The 18,305-nt window shown below is 45.2% G+C and overlaps 1 protein-coding gene across 5 annotated transcripts; it reads right to left on the bottom strand.

The window, feature by feature from the left end:
* On the bottom strand, positions 1–18,095 carry kmt5b (lysine methyltransferase 5B). 5 transcript variants are annotated; one of them, XM_075467727.1, is made up of 10 exons: positions 17,919–18,095; positions 12,689–12,940; positions 10,257–10,404; positions 9,972–10,137; positions 9,561–9,670; positions 8,897–9,063; positions 8,362–8,381; positions 8,148–8,284; positions 6,485–6,684; positions 1–3,567 (listed from the first exon to the last, which is right to left on the bottom strand). In XM_075467727.1, the coding sequence occupies exons 2-10, from the start codon at positions 12,849–12,851 to the stop codon at positions 2,054–2,056; spliced, it is 2,625 nt and encodes an 874-aa protein (XP_075323842.1). In that variant the 5' UTR covers positions 12,852–12,940; positions 17,919–18,095; the 3' UTR covers positions 1–2,053. The 5 variants fall into 5 exon arrangements, with proteins under 5 accessions (XP_075323842.1, XP_075323850.1, XP_075323833.1 ...); XM_075467735.1 differs by lacking the exon at positions 17,919–18,095 and adding an exon at positions 17,397–17,844; XM_075467718.1 differs by lacking the exon at positions 17,919–18,095 and adding an exon at positions 15,909–17,188.
* Positions 18,096–18,305: the final 210 nt, after the last annotated feature.

Genomic DNA, 18,305 nt, shown 5'->3' with positions numbered 1-18,305 from the left:
TCACAAAGAAACTTTATATAGTTTTCAAGTATTCAAAACTGTTAAATAAGTACAAGATGTGTTCACATGATTTACATATTGGACAATATATGCACTGCCCACTTTTTAATTCTCTTTACATGTTTCCCACTACCCACGCAACACGCTAAAATGTCCGCAATCTATTCACATTTGTTTAGATTTTTTCTCTTTTTACATTTTGAATCCACTGGAAATTGTGACGGCTGTTTCTATTGGACAGAGAGCACACAGACGGTACACCTGGAAGAGTTTTACAGCGTGTGATGAGACGTCCGACAGAGGGGGGGGGGGGGGTCACACGGTGGTTAGCTGCTGGTGATGTGAACAATAACACAGGAAACGGGTTAACGTTCAGTCTCAGTTGATCCCTTGGTCTGTTCCATTACTTCTACACAACACAACGGAAAATAACACGACTACAGGTGGGCCGCAGGTGTGTCAGGGGGACGGTGGGCCGACGTTCAGGCTCCCCGCCCTCATCTGCGGGGGTCAGATGAGGGCGGGGAGCCTGATCTCCAAGAGAAGAAAGAAAGCGGGGCCCAAACTTCTGCTTTTCTGTAAACAACAAAAATTAATTTTAAAGAAAAACAATAAAAAAAAACCTAAAAAAACAAAAAACAAGGGTTTGTAATTTTACGTCTTTTAGAAATCGGGTCATCTTTCCCTCAGGCGGCCATTTTGACCCAAACTTTTTACACGTCGTTTTATCCGTGCTGCCAAACTTCTGCTTTTCTGTCAACAACAAAAATTAATTTTAAAGAAAAAGAATAAAAAAAAACAAAAAAAAAACAAGGGTTTGTAATTTTACGTCTTTTAGAAATCGGGTCATCTTTCCCTCAGGCGGCCATTTTGACCCAAACTTTTTTTACACGTCGTTTTTATTCGTGCTGCCAAACGTCCACCTGCAACACCGGACAGGAAATCAAAACAGATGAGAAGGAAATCAAAGTAGCACCACAGAAGAAGAAGAAGAAGTATAAGAGAGGATTCTACGCAGAAACTGTAGTGTCTGTGAACGCCGCGCCGTCGACCGATAACCGGCGATTCCGAAGAAAAACGGGTGGAAATAACTCAGCTGAGGGACAGGAAACAGTCTTTCTGTACAGAATCTGATTGAAACGCATCGGGATCGAACCTCCCACGGGTGCCGTGTTGCCACTACACAGTCAGGAAGTCGGTGACGGTTTGGTAAACTCGTGTGCTTTTTGTTTCAAACAGGTGCCCTTTTGATGAAAAAAATCCTGACATTAATGAGCGGAAACGTACAGATGAAACTAATCCAAAGTGTTTTTTAAATGTGCTACGAGATGTTAAATGAGTAAAAACCCGGCCCACACACCCGTCTAATGAAGGAGGAAACGGGTGTACGGATGAGGCTCCATGTTGTTTTTAAGGAAAGGTCAGTTAGCCACGCCCCCTCATTTAAATATCACAGATGGAAATAAAGATGTCGTTACAAAAGTCCTTTTAAAAGTGTCTTAAAAAAAACAAAAAAAAAAACAGTAACACATAATTTTCTGCATATATGAGCTGTTTGACCCTACCGGCACTCCGTACTGGGAGTGGAGAAGCCTGGATGTTCCCGCCTGCTGTTGGACATGATGCTGCTGTGATCAAACTCATGATTGGACCTGCTGCGTAGTGAGAACACGGCACCAGGCGGACCCTCCGACGCTCTAATGCCTCCGAACCGAACCGCACCGAGCTCACAAACTATGTGACAAAAATCAAAAGATCAATAAAAACCTGCCTGTGAGACAGAGGGGGGGGGGCTCGCCATACTGTACACTTTCTACAATATCCACGTCTGCATGAACAGAACAAGTGCATTCACTTAAGAGGAAAAGTTCGGCCTGAAACAGAGTCTCTGGTTGGGGTCGGGGGGGTCTTTAACTCTAACGAAAAGGTGAAGGACAGAGACTTGTTTTAGGCCGACAGCACCCAGATTCTTTTAAATTACTGGACTTGTTTTACATCAACACCACAGTTGATCAGCGGGGGGGTATTTACAGGAGGGGGGGGTATTTACAGCTCACGCGTTGAGCCTCAGAGACTGATCCTCTCTCCTCCTGGAGGAGATATCGATGTCTATCGAGTCTTTGCCCACGATGAGTCGGAGCCGCTTGGCGGGAGGAAGTGGAATGAAGTCGTCCTCAAACTCGTTGTCGAAGTAGTCGTCGTCGTCGTCGTCCTCCTCCTCCTCCTCCTCGTCGTCCTCGTCCTCGTCTTCGTCGGACGAAGGCTCGGCCAGGACCTTCTGGGTCCGATGCCCGCCGTTCCGGGCCTCCAGGTTCTGGGCGGCGTCCCCGTTGTAGGACACCTGGTCCATCTTGGTCTGGGCCGTGCGGCGGGCGTCGTCCTCGCGCTTCAGCTGGATCTTCAGCTTGGTGGTGGCGCCGGCGTGCCCCACGGGGGCGAAGCCGTTGTTCAGCTTGGCGATGTAGGAGCCGCCCTTGTCCTTGTCGTGGTCCTTGCTGAACTTGATGCTGATCTTGCTGGAGGAGGCGGGGTTGAGCGCGGCGGCGGCGGGGTGGGCGGCGGCGCCCGTGTGGTCGTTGGGGTCGTTGGTCTTGCTGCTGCTGCTGTCCCTCCGCCGGCGGAGCGTCAGCTTGGGGATGCCCGTGTTGTTCTCCAGGATCAGCTGGGCGTCGTAGCGCGTGATGCGCCGCTTCTTCTTGGCCTTGTCCTGCGAGCGGCAGCCGCTCTTCCCCTTGTCCCGGCGCAGCGCCTTGCTGCACTTGGCCACGCCGCCGTAGTCCCTGTGTCTGTCGGCGAAGCTCAGCAGCACGTTGCCGCACTCTGAAAAGTTGTTGGCGTGGCCCGAGGCCAGCGGCGAGAAGGGCTCGCCGTTCGAGCCCTCGCACTTGATTGTCCGCTCGGCCCGGAGCCGCGCCGCCTGCTTCCGGCTCGTGCACGAGCCCCTCCTGGCGTAGCCGCCGTCCAACGCCGGCTGCTCCAGCCCGACGCCGTGGTGGAGGTACTCCTCCAGGTCGGCGGGCTCCGTTTTGATGACCACGCCCCCGGGGACCGGGCTCAAGCCGTCCATGGCGCTGGGCTCCAGCTTGACGCCGGCCGCCGGCTCCTGCGCCTTTACGAGGGTCCGCGTCGACCTGCGAGTTCTGTACGTGGAGCAGCGGCGAGCCTCGCTGCCCTGCACCCCTGGAAGATTCCCGTTCTCCTTGGCGGCGTGACGGGTGAGGCAGCCCTGCTGACCCAGCGGCGCCAGCTCCGGCCCGTCCTTCTCCTTCTTAACGGTGACGCCTTTACACAGCGACACCTTGGAGTCCCTGAGACCCAGCGGGCAAGTCTCTGCTTTGGCCGCCGCCTTGGGCTCCGCCCCCCTGCGGCGACTCCTCAGCTGGACTTTGCTGAGCGAAGGCTTGGATTGGGATTTTAGTCTCTTTGGTACCCTGTTACTGTTTACACGACCTTGTTTAGAACATGAGGTAGAAAGGGCTCGTGACATAGTCTGTCGGGTCTGAGTCCTGTTTTTATACTTCAGGCCAGACGATGACGATGATGAAGAAGACGTTCTTTTTCTGGCAGCTGGACAGAAAAAAAGCACAAAGTAACGCACATCAGAGCGGGATATTTAAGGCAAAAACAGGGATTTTTCATGCAGTGGTCAAGTTTGAGATTCTAGTTTACTCCTTCAACCCGCTATAAAGAAAACGTTGAAAACATAAATGTTTATTTTATTACATTTTGTTTACTCGTGGCAGTACGTTTCACCCGAATTTACCAAACAGTTAGCATTCCAACGCGCCATGCCGAGCTTCGTCTATTTACTGAAGTCTGTCATGCCCGGTATCGTTGTAAAGCCCTGAGGCTGTGTTCGAAACCGCATACTTCTCCTACTACTCATACTAACTTTTTGAGTTCGTATGCGAGTTTGAGTAAGGGAGAAGTTCCCGGATGCATACTAGATTCTCCGAAATGTTGGGTATGCATCATGAGGTTACTACTCATACTCAAACTACCCAAGATGCAACGTAATGTGACGTTGCCGATCGTCATTTCCTGTCAAAACGGCAGTTTCAAGCTAGCTACAACGAGGGTAGGTTCACTTCCTGTTTTCAAAACAAAAGCACCAATTGTATCGTAATGGCTTTCCCTATGATAAAAGGCAACAGGTATTTTATTTTGTGAAAATAACAGGAAGTGCGTTGCTCACTGCGGCTAGCTTTAGTCGCGCCGAATTCGTGGGAACAAACTTGTAAATAGCCGGTATTTTGTCAGGTTTTCAACACGTTGGGGATCTAAACGACAGGGTCCCCCCAGGATTGTTAAACCTAAATTTAATACTTTTAAGACCTTTTTTAATGCCTTTAAGTAAAATTTAATACTTCTATCGCACCCATTATTTAAATAATATTGAACGACATTCAGTAAAGAAAACACTTAAGTTTTATCACATTTAACCCATTTTACCTCTTAAGAGATTACGTCTCTAAAGAATGTACATTTATGGAAAATACAATTAAAAACACATTTAAAGTTGCATTATAAAAATCGCCGATCCAGTACCTTACATGCAAGTCCAACTGTTTGGACTTGGTGGTCTTGTTAAGGCTTTCGTCGAACATAACGATGAAGGCATCTGCGCCATTGACTTCTTTCGTCATTTCTTGAGTAATAAACGGTGCAAGACCAAATTTTGTAATACAGTGAAAACCGCTTATAGTGATCACGTTGGTCCAGAGCCAATTTGAACACTATCAGCGGTTGATTACTAAAACCGAATTTGTACTGTATTACAGGTATTTCTCTTATTTTTTTATGGAGAATATTATCTAAACGCCATTTGTATCGTTTTTCAATGAGAAAAATGAAATGGATAGCTTCAGCATTTACTGAATTTTATTATCATGCAAGTTTAATTACAGTACTGCGCAGTGCGCAGACATACTGTAGGCTAACTCAAATACAGTACGTAACTTATTCTCTGCTGTGCCGCCGGTGCATTTTTTTTTTTTACAAGTCTGAAAATAAAGTTTGAATTCAATCCGCCTTTCAGCAGCCTGCTCGGATCTTTGCTCCTCCGTGCCGGTGTTCTGTCGATTTGTGCTACTTGGCGTGAAAACGAAACTTAGAAAATCGGCTCAGCGCATGCGCGAAACCACAAAGTAGCAATTCTCGACAAGTAGGAGAAATTGACTGAACACCGGCCTCCCATCTTACAAGAACCAGCCTGGAGCTTCCAGCGGTCACACGCGCATTCAATCCGCTCTCCAGCACCCATCCTCGGACACATGCTCCTCCATGACTTCCTTTTTCCAGCCATGATTCGCGCGCTTGCTGCCCGGTGTCAACTCGTTACGTTAGCTAGCGAGGCAGAAGCATAGGGCAGAAGCTTTCCCATGCTACACTCCTCGTTCTAAATGACGGCGCCGCGGCACTCTAGGTTTGTACGTCTATGGGTATTGACGTTCTGTGCGTCATCTTCATTATGAAAAAAAAAACTAAAAAAAAAACCTTCGTCATAATTTAGGTTGCACACGGATGTTTTTTGAAAATTTAAGACCGCAGTGAAAAAAATTCCAGACTTTCAACAGCTAATTTAATACTTTTAAGACGTTTAATGCTGGACAACTAAATTCAATGCCTTTTTAATACTTTTAATAACCCGCGGGTACCCTGAAACGACTACTTTCTCACCTGAAAATGTTTCAAATGTTGCTAAAGTTTACAGAGTTTAGAGCTTAAGGGAAATCAGCTTCAGGCCGGCTGATTTCGGCTCGGGCAGGAGCGAAATGCATTGTGGGTAAACGCTCTGCATACTGTCTGATCGTTGAGTATACAGTATGGAAGTATGTAGTATGCAGAATGGAAGTATGCAGTATGTGGTTTCGAACACAGCCTATGTCTCCTGCACAATGATGTCGCCCCCAAACAATGGCACTTTCTTTCTATCAGTAACCGATCGTGAATGTCTAAAGGCGGATTTATAGCCAATGATAAAATCTCATTGGCTACTGCCCGTTTCTGCTAACGTGATTCGTTGAGACGCATCACGTGGTGGACTGACACGAGTTTTTTTTTTTTTTAGAAATTGTTTCCAATACAAATGTATTGAATTCCCCTATTTAAATCTTTAAATGCCGTTTTCTCAAAATAATTTTTTTAATTTTTCCTGTATCAATATCTCAGCCTATGGAGCACCTACTAACACCAAACTTTCCAGTGATACACTTAACAGTATTCTGAAGATAATTACAGAAGGATTTGATGATAAATCATTCCTGGCATGATTTATATGACATTATAATAAAAAAATATGGCAAAAATCTATGTTTTTAAGGCTATGGACAGTATATTTAGATTTCCTAGGATATGAAAGCAGATATCCTGAAATCCCTCTAATTTTCTTTTCATTTTTTGTGTAAACAAAATGTTTTGATGTTTAAAACATGGAAACCCTGCTCTGACGCTCAGCACACATGCATTTCCCTGGGAGTCTTACACTGATGTGTTTTTGGCATTTCCTGAGAGTCCACGTCGGTGTGGGAGCCCACGGAGTGGCTGTCCGAGCTCCGGTTTCCTTCTCCGAGCTTCTTCAGCCGGTTCAGACGCTTGTCCGTCTCCCGCAGCCCGTACTTGCTGTTGATCACCGGCACCTCCACCGGCAGCCCGGCTTTGGATTTGAAAGCACCGGTTCCTCGTCTGCAGCAACAAGAAGGAACCAAAATGTGTTCATCTGTTCTTTGTTTTTTTTTCACATCACGTTCAGATGGCAGGTTGAAAGAAGATGAAACTAAAACGATTTTTAAATGTTACTTCTCTTCATTTCAGAGTTTAGTTTCTCTGAGCGAGATAAAACCGAACTGAAAATGGAAATCGGGCAGATTAAAACATCAAACCAGGTTTGGGTTTAATTTCCAACTTTGGTCCAAAGAAGTTAAGAAATGAATTAAAGGCTGAAAACTTTTATTTCTGATAAAGCTTATAGTTAGGGATGGCTGAAACATCCCATAGTTATAGGTGTTACGGTGCTTGTTGTCCCCTCTTTTCTGTCCTCTCAGCCCCCAGCTGGTCCAAGCAGATGGTTCTGGTTCTGATGGAGGTTTCTTCCTGTTAAAAGGGAGTTTTTTCTCTCCACAGTCGCCTCATGCAGCTTAGGACGGGAGATTGGATCAGAGAGAAGTTTCAGTGCAGTCTGTTGGTTTCCTGAGCTGGGAAACTGTTTTTTTAAAATCAGCTCTGTATGAATTGGACTAATTTGGAATAGGGCTGGGCAACGATTAAAATGTTTAATCTGATTAATCACATGATTTCCCTGATTAATTGCATTTGTACGCAAAATCCAAAAATGAATCCAAAGTAGTGTATAGCCTTTAGCATTTAGCTTTATTTTAAATGTGCTGCCATATGAATGAAAGTGCCATAACATTTGTTGTGCAAACACACTTTTAACATCAGCATCTTTCTGTAGTTTTTATGTAGAAGCCTCGCTCCACTGTCTGTTTCCTTGAATGACTTGCTGCTATCAGTTGTGTGTTTTGCCTTTAAGTGATATTTTAGACTGGAACTACTACGCTGAGAAGACAATTCAACTTGGCAGTGTTTACAGATGACTTTGGTTCTGTCGACTCCGCCGTCTGGAAGAACTTTAAAATGAAAATGGCCGAGTAAAAGTTCCGTACCCTTCTCCATGTTTGGTGGATCCGCCGATTACTTTCTTTTCCTGTTCCACAGCAGACAGCAGCAGACTTTTACAAAATAAAAGCCTGTGAGAAGCAGACTTTTACAATAATAAAACCTGCGTTAATGCGCGATAAAATATTTATCGGCGTTAAATAATTTACAAGTTAACGCGATAATATAGAAGTTAACTCGCCCAGCCCTAATTTGGAATGTAATGAACCCTAACCCTAGTACCACAGTGAATTGGATTGGACTGTATCTTTGCAGTGCTTTGAGATGAGATTTGTTGTAATTTGGTGCTTTATAGATACATGACAACAAAAACTCAGGCCCAACCCGTCCGTTCTGCAGAGGTCAGATGAGCCTTTCTTACGTAGTGGTCGTCTGGGCCGTTGGGGGTCTGATAAGCGCTACATCTGATCGCTGATGGAACGGGGGGAGGCTAACCTGTTGCTGTAACGGTGGAACACGACTCGTCTTACCTTTCACACGTGTAGCATTCACAAAACTCATTGTTTTCTCCAAAGAACCCGTCTCCATAGTAACAGGAGATCTCCTCTCCCGGCTCGATGTCCCTCAGAACCTTCACGCAGGCCGTGTCCCGGCCCGTGGACACAAACTGAAACCACATTTACAGCCCGTTAGTTCCCCGGGTTCCCACACTTTAACTCGTCTTGCAGCGTGCTCGCCGCCTACCTTGCAGTTTGGACGACAATCTGAAAAGAAGAAGAAGAAAGTCAGAGTCAGAATCATTGGGTTAACCCTAAACTTAAACCTAATTCTAAACCTAAACCTAACCTTAAACCTAATTCTAAATCCAACCCTAACCTTAAACCTAACCCTAAACCTAAACCTAACACCTAACCCTAAACCCAACCCTAAATCTAACCTTAAACCTAAACCTAACCCCAACCCTAAACCTAACACCTAAACCCAACCCTAAACCTAAACCTAACACCTAACCCTAAACCCAACCCTAAATCTAACCTTAAACCTAAACCTAACCCCAACCCTAAACCTAACACCTAAACCCAACCCTAAACCTAAACCTAACACCTAACCCTAAACCCAACCCTAAATCTAACCTTAAACCTAAACCTAACCCCAACCCTAAACCTAACACCTAAACCCAACCCTAAACCTAACCTTAAACCTAACCTTAAACCTAAACCTAACACCTAACCCTAAACCTCAGAGCGACGGTACAGATAAACACCGAGCTGGTCCGCACCGTGGTTGATGAACGCCGCCGGGCCGAGCCACAGCTGAGCGCAGTTCTTGCGCGTGGAGTACATCACGCTGAAGTCGTTCTCGCCGTGTCGGAGCAGGAGGTTCTCTTCGCTCTCCGAGAGCTCGGCGATGCAGCCCACCAAGTACTCGATCTTATCGTTTCTCTTCCTGCGACATCAAACCGTTGAACAGTTAGGGGCACTTTACACGGAAACGAAAACGGGTTAAAAACGCAAAACCTTTTTGCGGATGCACTATATCGTTTAGATGGTAACGCGTTTTGGGGGCATGAAAAAAAGTGAAACCGCCCTCCAGAGTGGAATTCTTGAAAACGCTCCACTCTCGCGCCACCGTGTAAAGGATGACAAACGCAAAACTGCGTTTCTCGTCACATAGAAAGTAGAAAGACTTGGTCTTGGTAGTGTTGCCACCTAGCCATCTGGCGTGTTTACTGCATCGATAATATGAAATGTCACACACTTTTGCGTTTCCGTATGCACGCAGATTTTCACCCTAAAACGCTCGTCTAAACGCAGATTTAAAAGTGAAAGCGAAACGCCACTTTTGCGTTTTGGTTTCAGATCGTTTCCGTGTAAAGGTAGCCTAAGTGAGCGTATTCCTTCAGTTTTCACCGTCTGGGCTTTTCTAACAGAAAGCGTTCTCACCATTCCTTCGTGGCAACGATCTTGGCCCCATTCTGCTCGGACGAGTAGCGATTGCAGGGGAGGATCTCGAAGCCGCTGTTGGTGGCGAACATCCGCAGATAGACGAACACCTGTGTGGGAGGTAGAGTTAGCCGCTGGTCTGTGGGGGTCAGGTGTAAGCAAAGCAGGCGGAGCAACAACAAAGCAGGCGGAGCAACAACAAAGATGGCGGAGCAACAACAAAGCAGGCGGAGCAACGACAAAGCAGGCGGAGCAACAACAAAGATGGCGGAGCAACAACAAAGATGGCGGAGCAACAACAAAGATGGCGGAGCAACAACAAAGATGGCGGAGCAACAACAAAGCAGGCGGAGCAACAACAAAGCAGGCGGAGCAACAACAAAGCAGGCGGAGCAACAACAAAGCGCTTACATGCTGCTTGAAGAGCTTCTCCTGGGCCTTGGACTTGTGGAGGAACAGATTCCGGCACCAGTCCCCCGACGTCAGCGCTCTAAAAGCTTTCTCCAGGTTGTCGTGTTTCTTGAAGCGCTCGATGATTTCCTTCAGCTCCTCTTGGCGTCCCTTGATTGGTCGAAATCTGCCCGGAAACGTAAGAACAAAAAACAACATAAAAAGGGTTATTCATTGGAGGTAAAAAAAAAAAATGGAGGATAACCTCAGAGGGAGCGTGTTGATCTGGGACTGCGATGAGCCGACCTGGTGTTCATTTTGTGAGTCTGAAAGCCCAGATATGGATCCAGGATGAGGCTGGTGGTCAGATCGTCGTTCTCACACAGCTCCTTGGCGGTCATTCCCGAGGATGGAACGTAGCGCCGCTCTGCCTCCAGAGTGGCTGCGTTACACCCTGTAAGAGTCACACAGTCAGTGGGTCTAATGGTGAGATTACCTGGATTATAGTTGGGTTATTCCCTTTATCTGAGCAAGGGCAATTATCCAAGTATACATGTCTGTGAGTCAAAGGAACCGGAGGCACAAAGCGTGTCATACCCCGGTATGACAGGTGGCGCTGTACCCATTCCAACTGTTGCTAATAGAGCCACTTCCTGTTGACCTCTGCACCACCAACAACAACAACAAACTCAGGCATTGGAGAAAGATGGAGAACGCAGAGCCAGATGAAGCTACGTCCCTCTACATTTGGTCTGTGATGAGCTGCTTGTTGCACAAACTCGATGCTCAACGGAGCGTTCTCCATCGCGTTGTTTGTTTCTTTCTGACGGCGACAACAACAGGAATATCGTCTCCTTTGACTTCCGGGTCACGACCCCGGGAAAACATCTGGAGCATGCGCAGAACGCAAAGTCTGATTCACCACGAGCTTCAGCGTCTACAAGCAGGTTTAGAGTGACTTTCAACCCAGTTATCTCGGGGTCTGAAACCCATCCGATCCAATTCTTAGTCAGATTAAGGTGTCTACATGCACTTAAAGGGATAGTTCGCCTCTTTTGACATGAAGCTGTGTTGCTTCTCAAAACAATATGCGTTCAACAGAGTAATACATTTGCATCACAAAATGGTTCTCCAGGAAAAAGTCAGAGCTCACAATCGCTTGGCCCTATTTTCTCTACCTTCGTATCACTGCTATCAATCTATTTGCTAGCAACTAAGCTTTTAATAAGTCATTATTTGAAAAGAAGATGCCACCTACAATTTATCTAAACCCAACTTGACATCTTAGAATTACTTGTTTTATTGGACCATTAACAAAACGTTTACAAAAATAAAAGTAAGAAAGATTCCCATTTTAGCATTTCTACCATCAGAAATTCGTGACCTTTCAAAGTTGTTTCCAATCATTTCTCTGTTGATTAATCAATCACTTACAATCCTCACATATACTTTTATACCTGCTGGCATTATCTGGACGTAAACTTTAAAAGAAATCAACTCGGGGGGCCTTTATAGGGGCCTTATCATCCGGTACAGCGGTGACTTCCAGTTCAGGCCCAACTCTCAGGGTCAAAAGCTTTTAGGGAGAGAAAATAGGGCCAAGAGATTGTGAGGTCTGACTTTTTCCTTGGGAACGATTTTGTGATGCAAATGTATTACTCTGTTGAACGCATATTGTTTTTGAGAAGCAAAACGCTTTATTTTTTAAACCCCAGCCAACTAGCCGGACTACCTTCATCAACACCAAAACGAGGCTGGAACTCTGCTCACAGGACGCAGCAGGGGGTAAGAAGATGTTCATAAATGATGTTGCTGATATGGGATGTTACACAGCTTCATGTCAAAAGAGGCGAACTGTCCCTTTAATAACTCATTAAGGACCGAGCAGTGAAACTGCAAGGACCCTATTGTATCTGTAAGGTTTATTATTATTCTTTATTTCCGTCTTATTCTTTGCAAAAGGTGCTCGAAAACTCGTGCAATTTTGCGAGCGCCACCTGCCAGTCGACGACATGAAAGATTCTAAACTTTATATTTTTGGGAGTCGCTCATTGGCTCTGTAGCGCCCCCTATGATGCTTAAAAATGGGGTTAGTTTTGCGTGGTACACTCATTCATCATGCCCAGACGCACAAAAAAGTCTCTTGCCGCCATGGTCCCACGTACACAGGAAGGCGGCCATTTTGGATGGAAGGTGCGTTTTCGTGCCATTTTTGACTGATTCCACGCCTTGCATATGATCAAACTTCTCCTACAGATTTAATGCTACAGACTTCAAACTTGACCAGGTTACTCTTAAGACATGGGGGGAAAATTCATTGGCCAACTTTTCAAAACTCAGAATGGTGTGGGCGTGGCCAGGCGAGGAAAATCGTGTGATGGCGTTTGTGGTTTGAAAGCCTTATCATCGCAAAGCCATGAAACTTGGCACACACGTCCACCCTGTTGACCTCGTACGTATGTAAAGGGTATCGTGTGTGGGCGGAGCAAAATGGCTCAGTGGCGCCCCCTAGAAATGTTCAAAAACCCCTCCGCATTGGGGTTATTATGCGCTCGTACGTACGCAGAGGGTATCGTGCGTGTGGGCAGAGCTGCGCGACTACGGCGTCCCGCATACAGCTGCTTGCAGCTTTTTAGTTCTTATCGTAATTTAGCCTTTAACCCGATCCTTTCAGTGCCATGTAACCCCCATGTGGCTGCAGAATCCGGCGCCCGCTGCCTGCGTGGGTCTGAACTCACTGCGGCTACATCTTCGGCTCCTCTGGTGGCTCTTGCTGTGCCGCAGTGACGCCCGCTGCGGGTGCTGGGAGCGCGTCTGGCTCAAAGGCTGCTCGCTGGTCAACTTGTTTCCGTGCCGTCTGCCATTTAATACCATGTTCTTGGATTCGCCCAGCCACTTCATGCCCACAAGCCCCCGGGTCCAGTTGCATTTAGTCTCCGAGATGAAGAGATACTCTTGAGTGGGGAAGACTGGGGTCTGGAGTTTGAAAGCTGGAGAGAAGAGAAGAAACTGTCAGAACTGCAGAGAGAGAAAAGCTGCAATTACAGTCCTGATCAGCCTCATTTCTGTCTGTCCCTGGAACCTTTAAAGTGTCCTGATCAGCAGTTCTGCAGCTTTTTCTGCTTCTTCCCTCATCTTCAGCCCAGTCCTCGTACCTGAGCATCTTCAGAGGAATGCGTTTTTTTCTTCATTAAGCCACTTAACTCTGAGCTGTGAACCATTCAGGCAGGAAAAAGGCTCCTAACTCAAGGGATGAACCAGTGTTGTGTCCAACTTAGCAAAGAAGCCGTTTTAAACTGGATCTTTAGGCACTTTGTTCCCCATTCCCTCAGATTTAGTCAGACGAGCAACAAAAAAAATTCTTAGATTTTTTTACATTAATTTACTCAAATAGTGGCCTAAAATGAACAGAAACAGACATTTAATTATAATTTCTTGTATATCAATTCATTTCCAACTACATTTGTATGATTTTGACAGCCATGTTAAGTATTTTATCTGGTTTTTGAAGCATTTTGGTCATGAGACACCTCTTGTTTCTTTATATTTTGCATCCAAGCAGCTTAAGTGATCTTCAGCAACAGTTTCAACACTTTCTGAAGGTCTTTCATTGTTTTTCTTTGGACATTTTCTGCCTTTTCACTCATCTTCAGTCCAGTTTTTTCTTTGTTAAGCCACTGAACTCTGAGCTATGAAGCATTCAGGCAGGAAAAAGGCTCCTAACTCACGGGATGAACCAGTGTTGTGTCCACACAGAACAGACAACTTAGCAAAGAAACCATTTTAAACTGGATCTTTAGGCACTTTGTTCCCAGCAGCCTGTCACAGAGACACATCATTTGTTCCCATTTCTTTAGCTGCATCTGTGAAAAACAGCTTCATAGTTCCAACTTTTTGTACATTTACGTTAAAACTGCTTTCAGTTACCAAAAGAGTCAAATTTATGTAAGAAATTCAGTTTAAAAAAAATCCTAATCTCAAAATAATGAACGTTATCACGTCTGAAAGTAGGAAAAAAAAAAAGACAATAATAAGAATTATATGTTATTCAACATCAAGAAAAAGTAAATAAGATTCAATTTAAAGCTTAAAAAAATGAATATAAGATATAATTTAATGACTAATTATGGAACAATTAATATAAATGAAATGATTAAACTGTTTTATGCCACCAGAAATGAATAATCTAGAAGCTCTTTGTGGGTTTTAGACTGGAATTAAGATTTGTTCCCATTTCTTTAGCTGCATGTGTGAAAAACAGCAAATATAACACAGTGTGACAGACAGAAAACAGGATTTCTGCAGCAACAAGGTGATTCCCAAAGAGCTGTTAGCTGAAAACTTGGCATATCTCAGCACGGTGTGCAGTGTGTCCTTAAAACATTTGAGGAAACTGAACAAGTGGAGGACAGAAGAAGAAGTGTCAGGCCTAAAGAACTATCTCCAGCAGATGAACAGGATCTGAAAGTGATGTCCTTAAGAAAGAGGAAAACATCCAGCAAAGACCTGACACAGGAGCTGAGAGATGCATCTGGACCTTCAGCTGATCCATCTGCTGTTGGCCCAAGCCTCATCAGAAATGGGCTCCATGGAAGGGTGGCTGTCAGGAAGCCGTTCTTAAGGAAGGGAAACAGGGAGAAAAGGCTGAGCTGTGTCAAAGGACACAAGAAGTGGACTGAAAATCAGTGGCAGCAGGTCTGATGGAGGGATGAATCCTCCCCAGAGCCCGGAGCTCAACATTACTGAAGCAGTGTGGGATCATGTTGGCAGAGAACCCAACAAAAGGCAGCCCACATCCAAAGAAGAGCTTTGGGATGTCCTTCAAGAAGCCTGGAGAACTATTCCTGAAGACTCCTTAAAGAAAGGACAGAAAGCTCGTCTGAGAGGGTTCAGGCTGTGCTGGAGGAGAAAGGAGCGCAGAGCAGATATTCACTTTAAAGCTGCTCAGAGCTGAACTAACTCTGGTTCTGACTCAGATTCTGGGTTTATGTTCATGTTTGAACATGTTTCAGTGAATCTCTGCAACCTTCAAGCTGTCTTTGAAGGTTTTCACTTGTCACTGGAGTAAACTGTACATTCATTTTTGGACTTTTTAAACTTTTCCCAGTGAGTAAATAAGACTGTTGTGGTGGTTTCATGTGCTACTTCTTGGTTCAGAACACAACTCTTAAAACAAAGACGGGGGTTGTGAAGCACTGGGACAGTTACTCTGATCCTTTTCAGACAGAGATGGTGGGATAACGCCACAAAGTGGACACGATGGACGGCGTGAGGAGGTGATGAAGTGCTCAGAGGGTTAAATATGTTCCTCTGCAAAGGCAAAACAAGGGTGGAGGCATGCGATAAGTCGGGAAAACACTTAAAAATCATCAGAAAATGTGAAAAGTGGAGCACAGACAAAGAAAGATAATTAACTCTTTGTGTGGATCGACAGAATTTTTAGTTTAAATTACTGCAATTTTTAAAACTTTAAAGAGTTTGGAATTCAAGAAAAAACAAGTTAAACATCTGCAACTTTTAGCCTCAAACATGAGTTTATAAAAAAAAATACTTTAACTTAAATTTTAAACTGTTTTAAAGGACAAATAAAGACATTTAAAAATCATTTAAAAAAATAATGAATTCATACTGTTTTATGAAATGTATTAGACTGAATCAATAATCAGAGAGCAATCAGCAGAAAAAAACAAACAAAAAAACAACAACAAAAAAAAACACTGATTAACCGGCTTTTGACGCCTGCTGAGGCGATGGATGTGGCCGGCATCGGTGCACGGAACGCCGGCTGCGGCTGCTGTTTACACTCGGTGCTTTAAATGTTTCCAACGAGCAAACAGCGCCCAACAGCGGTCACCCCGAGCACTGCACTGGATCCTCTGCTGTCATCAAAAGCCACAAAATACCGCTTTCTTACTCCGTGTATCACGTGATCGCACCAACCCAACGCATCATACTCACACATCTAAATCACTCGAACACACCAAAAAGTGTTTTGAACCTCTGTCACAAATTATTTTGTGATCGACTGCCTTCTTGTTGTTAGCTGTGAAGCTAACGTTAGCACCGATCAGACAGCATTCCGAAGGGATCGAGATAAAACGGCGGAAACCCGGAAGGCCACACCGATAACCGAGGCCGACACCGAAGCTCCAACGGTTACAGATTTAGCTCCAACGGTTACACATTTAGCTCCAACGGTTACAGATTTAGCTTTGTATTGTTTGCTAACAAACTGCCGTTGCTCGCGACCAAGAAGTTGGCCCGTGGATCGAAAGCTTCCGACTCGGCGGTTAAGGTGGAAATGCAAGATAAGGGCCGTTCGATTGCTGAATAAGCATCCGGACTACCTTAAATCCGGTCCCACTTAAAAACCATAGTACTTTGAGACTGATCTCAAGTGCACAACAGCTCTCTGTGGGGCTCAAAACTGAACTTTAAAGCACGATAATCTTCTGTGAAGAGCGGTAGGAAGTCCATAATGTGCCAGAAAAAGCAGCAATTCACCATTCTCTGCACTTCCACGGACAAAATAAAAGTTTCACAAACAACAAAACTGTACTTTGACCTAACATTTCAGGTGGAAAAATTCTCAGTTATCATGGTGGGGGTATCCGTTGGCAGCTAGAGTTATTCTAACCCACTGGAAAACACAAACTGCTCCAAAAATGAAGGAATGGGATAATAAAATGGCAAAAATGGCTTCTTATGAATGCAAGCTCAACAAGCTTAAAATAGGGACAAAACTATAGTATCAGTGTGGGATCATTTCTGGTCAAATATCACAATAAATAGTTAGTAGATTGGAAAGTAAGCCTAAAAAAACTGTTAAATATGTGTTGATTATATTGGTACCTGAGAGGTATATTTAATGCTGTATGCTTTTTTTTGTTTGTTTTTTGGACATGCATATACACTTGGTTTTTCATGTGGCAGCCCCAGTTCCAACTGACTTTTTCTTTTCATCTTCAGAGTGTAAACATGTGGTCTGTGATACTATATTTGTCTTGTACCAACTAAAACACTAATAAATATTTGAATTATAAAAAATAAAAATAAAAGTGCAATGCCCCTTTTCTGTATTTCCTCTTAGCTGGTGAATCAGAAGCCAACTTCAAAGCCCTCTCCACTCCACCCAGTCGCTCGGTTAGCATGAAGCTAAGCTAAGCTAACGAGGCAGGCTTCGGTTAGCTGGCAGCAAACGCCGGCTACGAGCTGCGGTGGGTCCCAGAAACACAACCGTGTAGCCCGGAGAGAGAATGGAGGCGGACTGTGACAGGGCCATTTAACGGCTGATTGACAGCATAATACACAAACGACTTCGACATGTTCCATCAAACACCCCCCAGCTGGCAATATACTCCCCAAAACAACCGAGTAACAGTCACATAAACGAGTTTACCCATTTAAACACCGTGAATATGATTTGAGTTTCACACAATAACGTACTTTCATGTTAGCTTGGCAAGCAGCAAACTTCAGAGGGATGCTAACTTAGCTGCTAACTTTAGCTTCTCCCATCAGTGAGAACACGATGCAGCAGTCCCTGTTCTGGCTTCGCGTCGCCCGCCGATAATCCTGAGACACCTCACCCGGACGTGTCGAGGGTCAGCCGCACACGTCCGCGGGTCAGCGGCGACCTAAGCCGAGCACCCCCGCACAGCACGGCGGCGGCTAACGCGAATAACAAACACTGCGTTAGCTCCGGCTGCCTGGAGCCCTCAGCCAGCTCCACCGGGCTTAAAACTCCCAGTTTCCAAGCGGGTTAAAGGACAGATACCGCACCAACATCCGCGTAAACGGAACCAAAAGGAGGCTAACGGAGACAGAGAGTAATGATCGGCCCTGTGCAGGCAGTGTTATTTATCATGATGGCTGTTAGCAGGTAAACAGCACGCTGAGAGCTTTTCAGCCGTTAAATGTCCCGTTAAATGTCCACAACACACACTCTCACACACACACAATACTCACGGGTTTGTCGGTAAAAACAACCGCGGAACGAATCAGCACACCTGCAAAGTCATCCAAGTTTGCCACGGCGCCCTGAACGAAAATATCACAGCAAACACATTTTTTTTTTTGGTAGAAATTAACATTAAAATTCAAGATGGCGGCCTGGCACAGGCGGAGAGGCAGAGAGAGCCGCAGCACAGCCATCCAATATAAAGTAGATCCAACAAATACGCCACCCGTTCCGTTCATCAGGGCCGGAACGAGACACGGCACGTGAGGGAGTAACGTGAAATTTGAGAAGTGGGCGCTGTCGGCGACTTTTCTTTGTTTTTTAAACATGAATGATTGTGTTAGTTTGTGTCGTTAGTTTTGTCGGATGTGTACAAAAGTAGTGCTGCATACACA

This window comes from Odontesthes bonariensis, chromosome 1 (genome assembly GCF_027942865.1).
Source record: "Odontesthes bonariensis isolate fOdoBon6 chromosome 1, fOdoBon6.hap1, whole genome shotgun sequence".
NCBI lineage: Eukaryota > Metazoa > Chordata > Actinopteri > Atheriniformes > Atherinopsidae > Odontesthes > Odontesthes bonariensis.
Note: the sequence above shows the minus strand (reverse complement) of the source record. Positions and strands in the feature narration are given on the sequence as shown.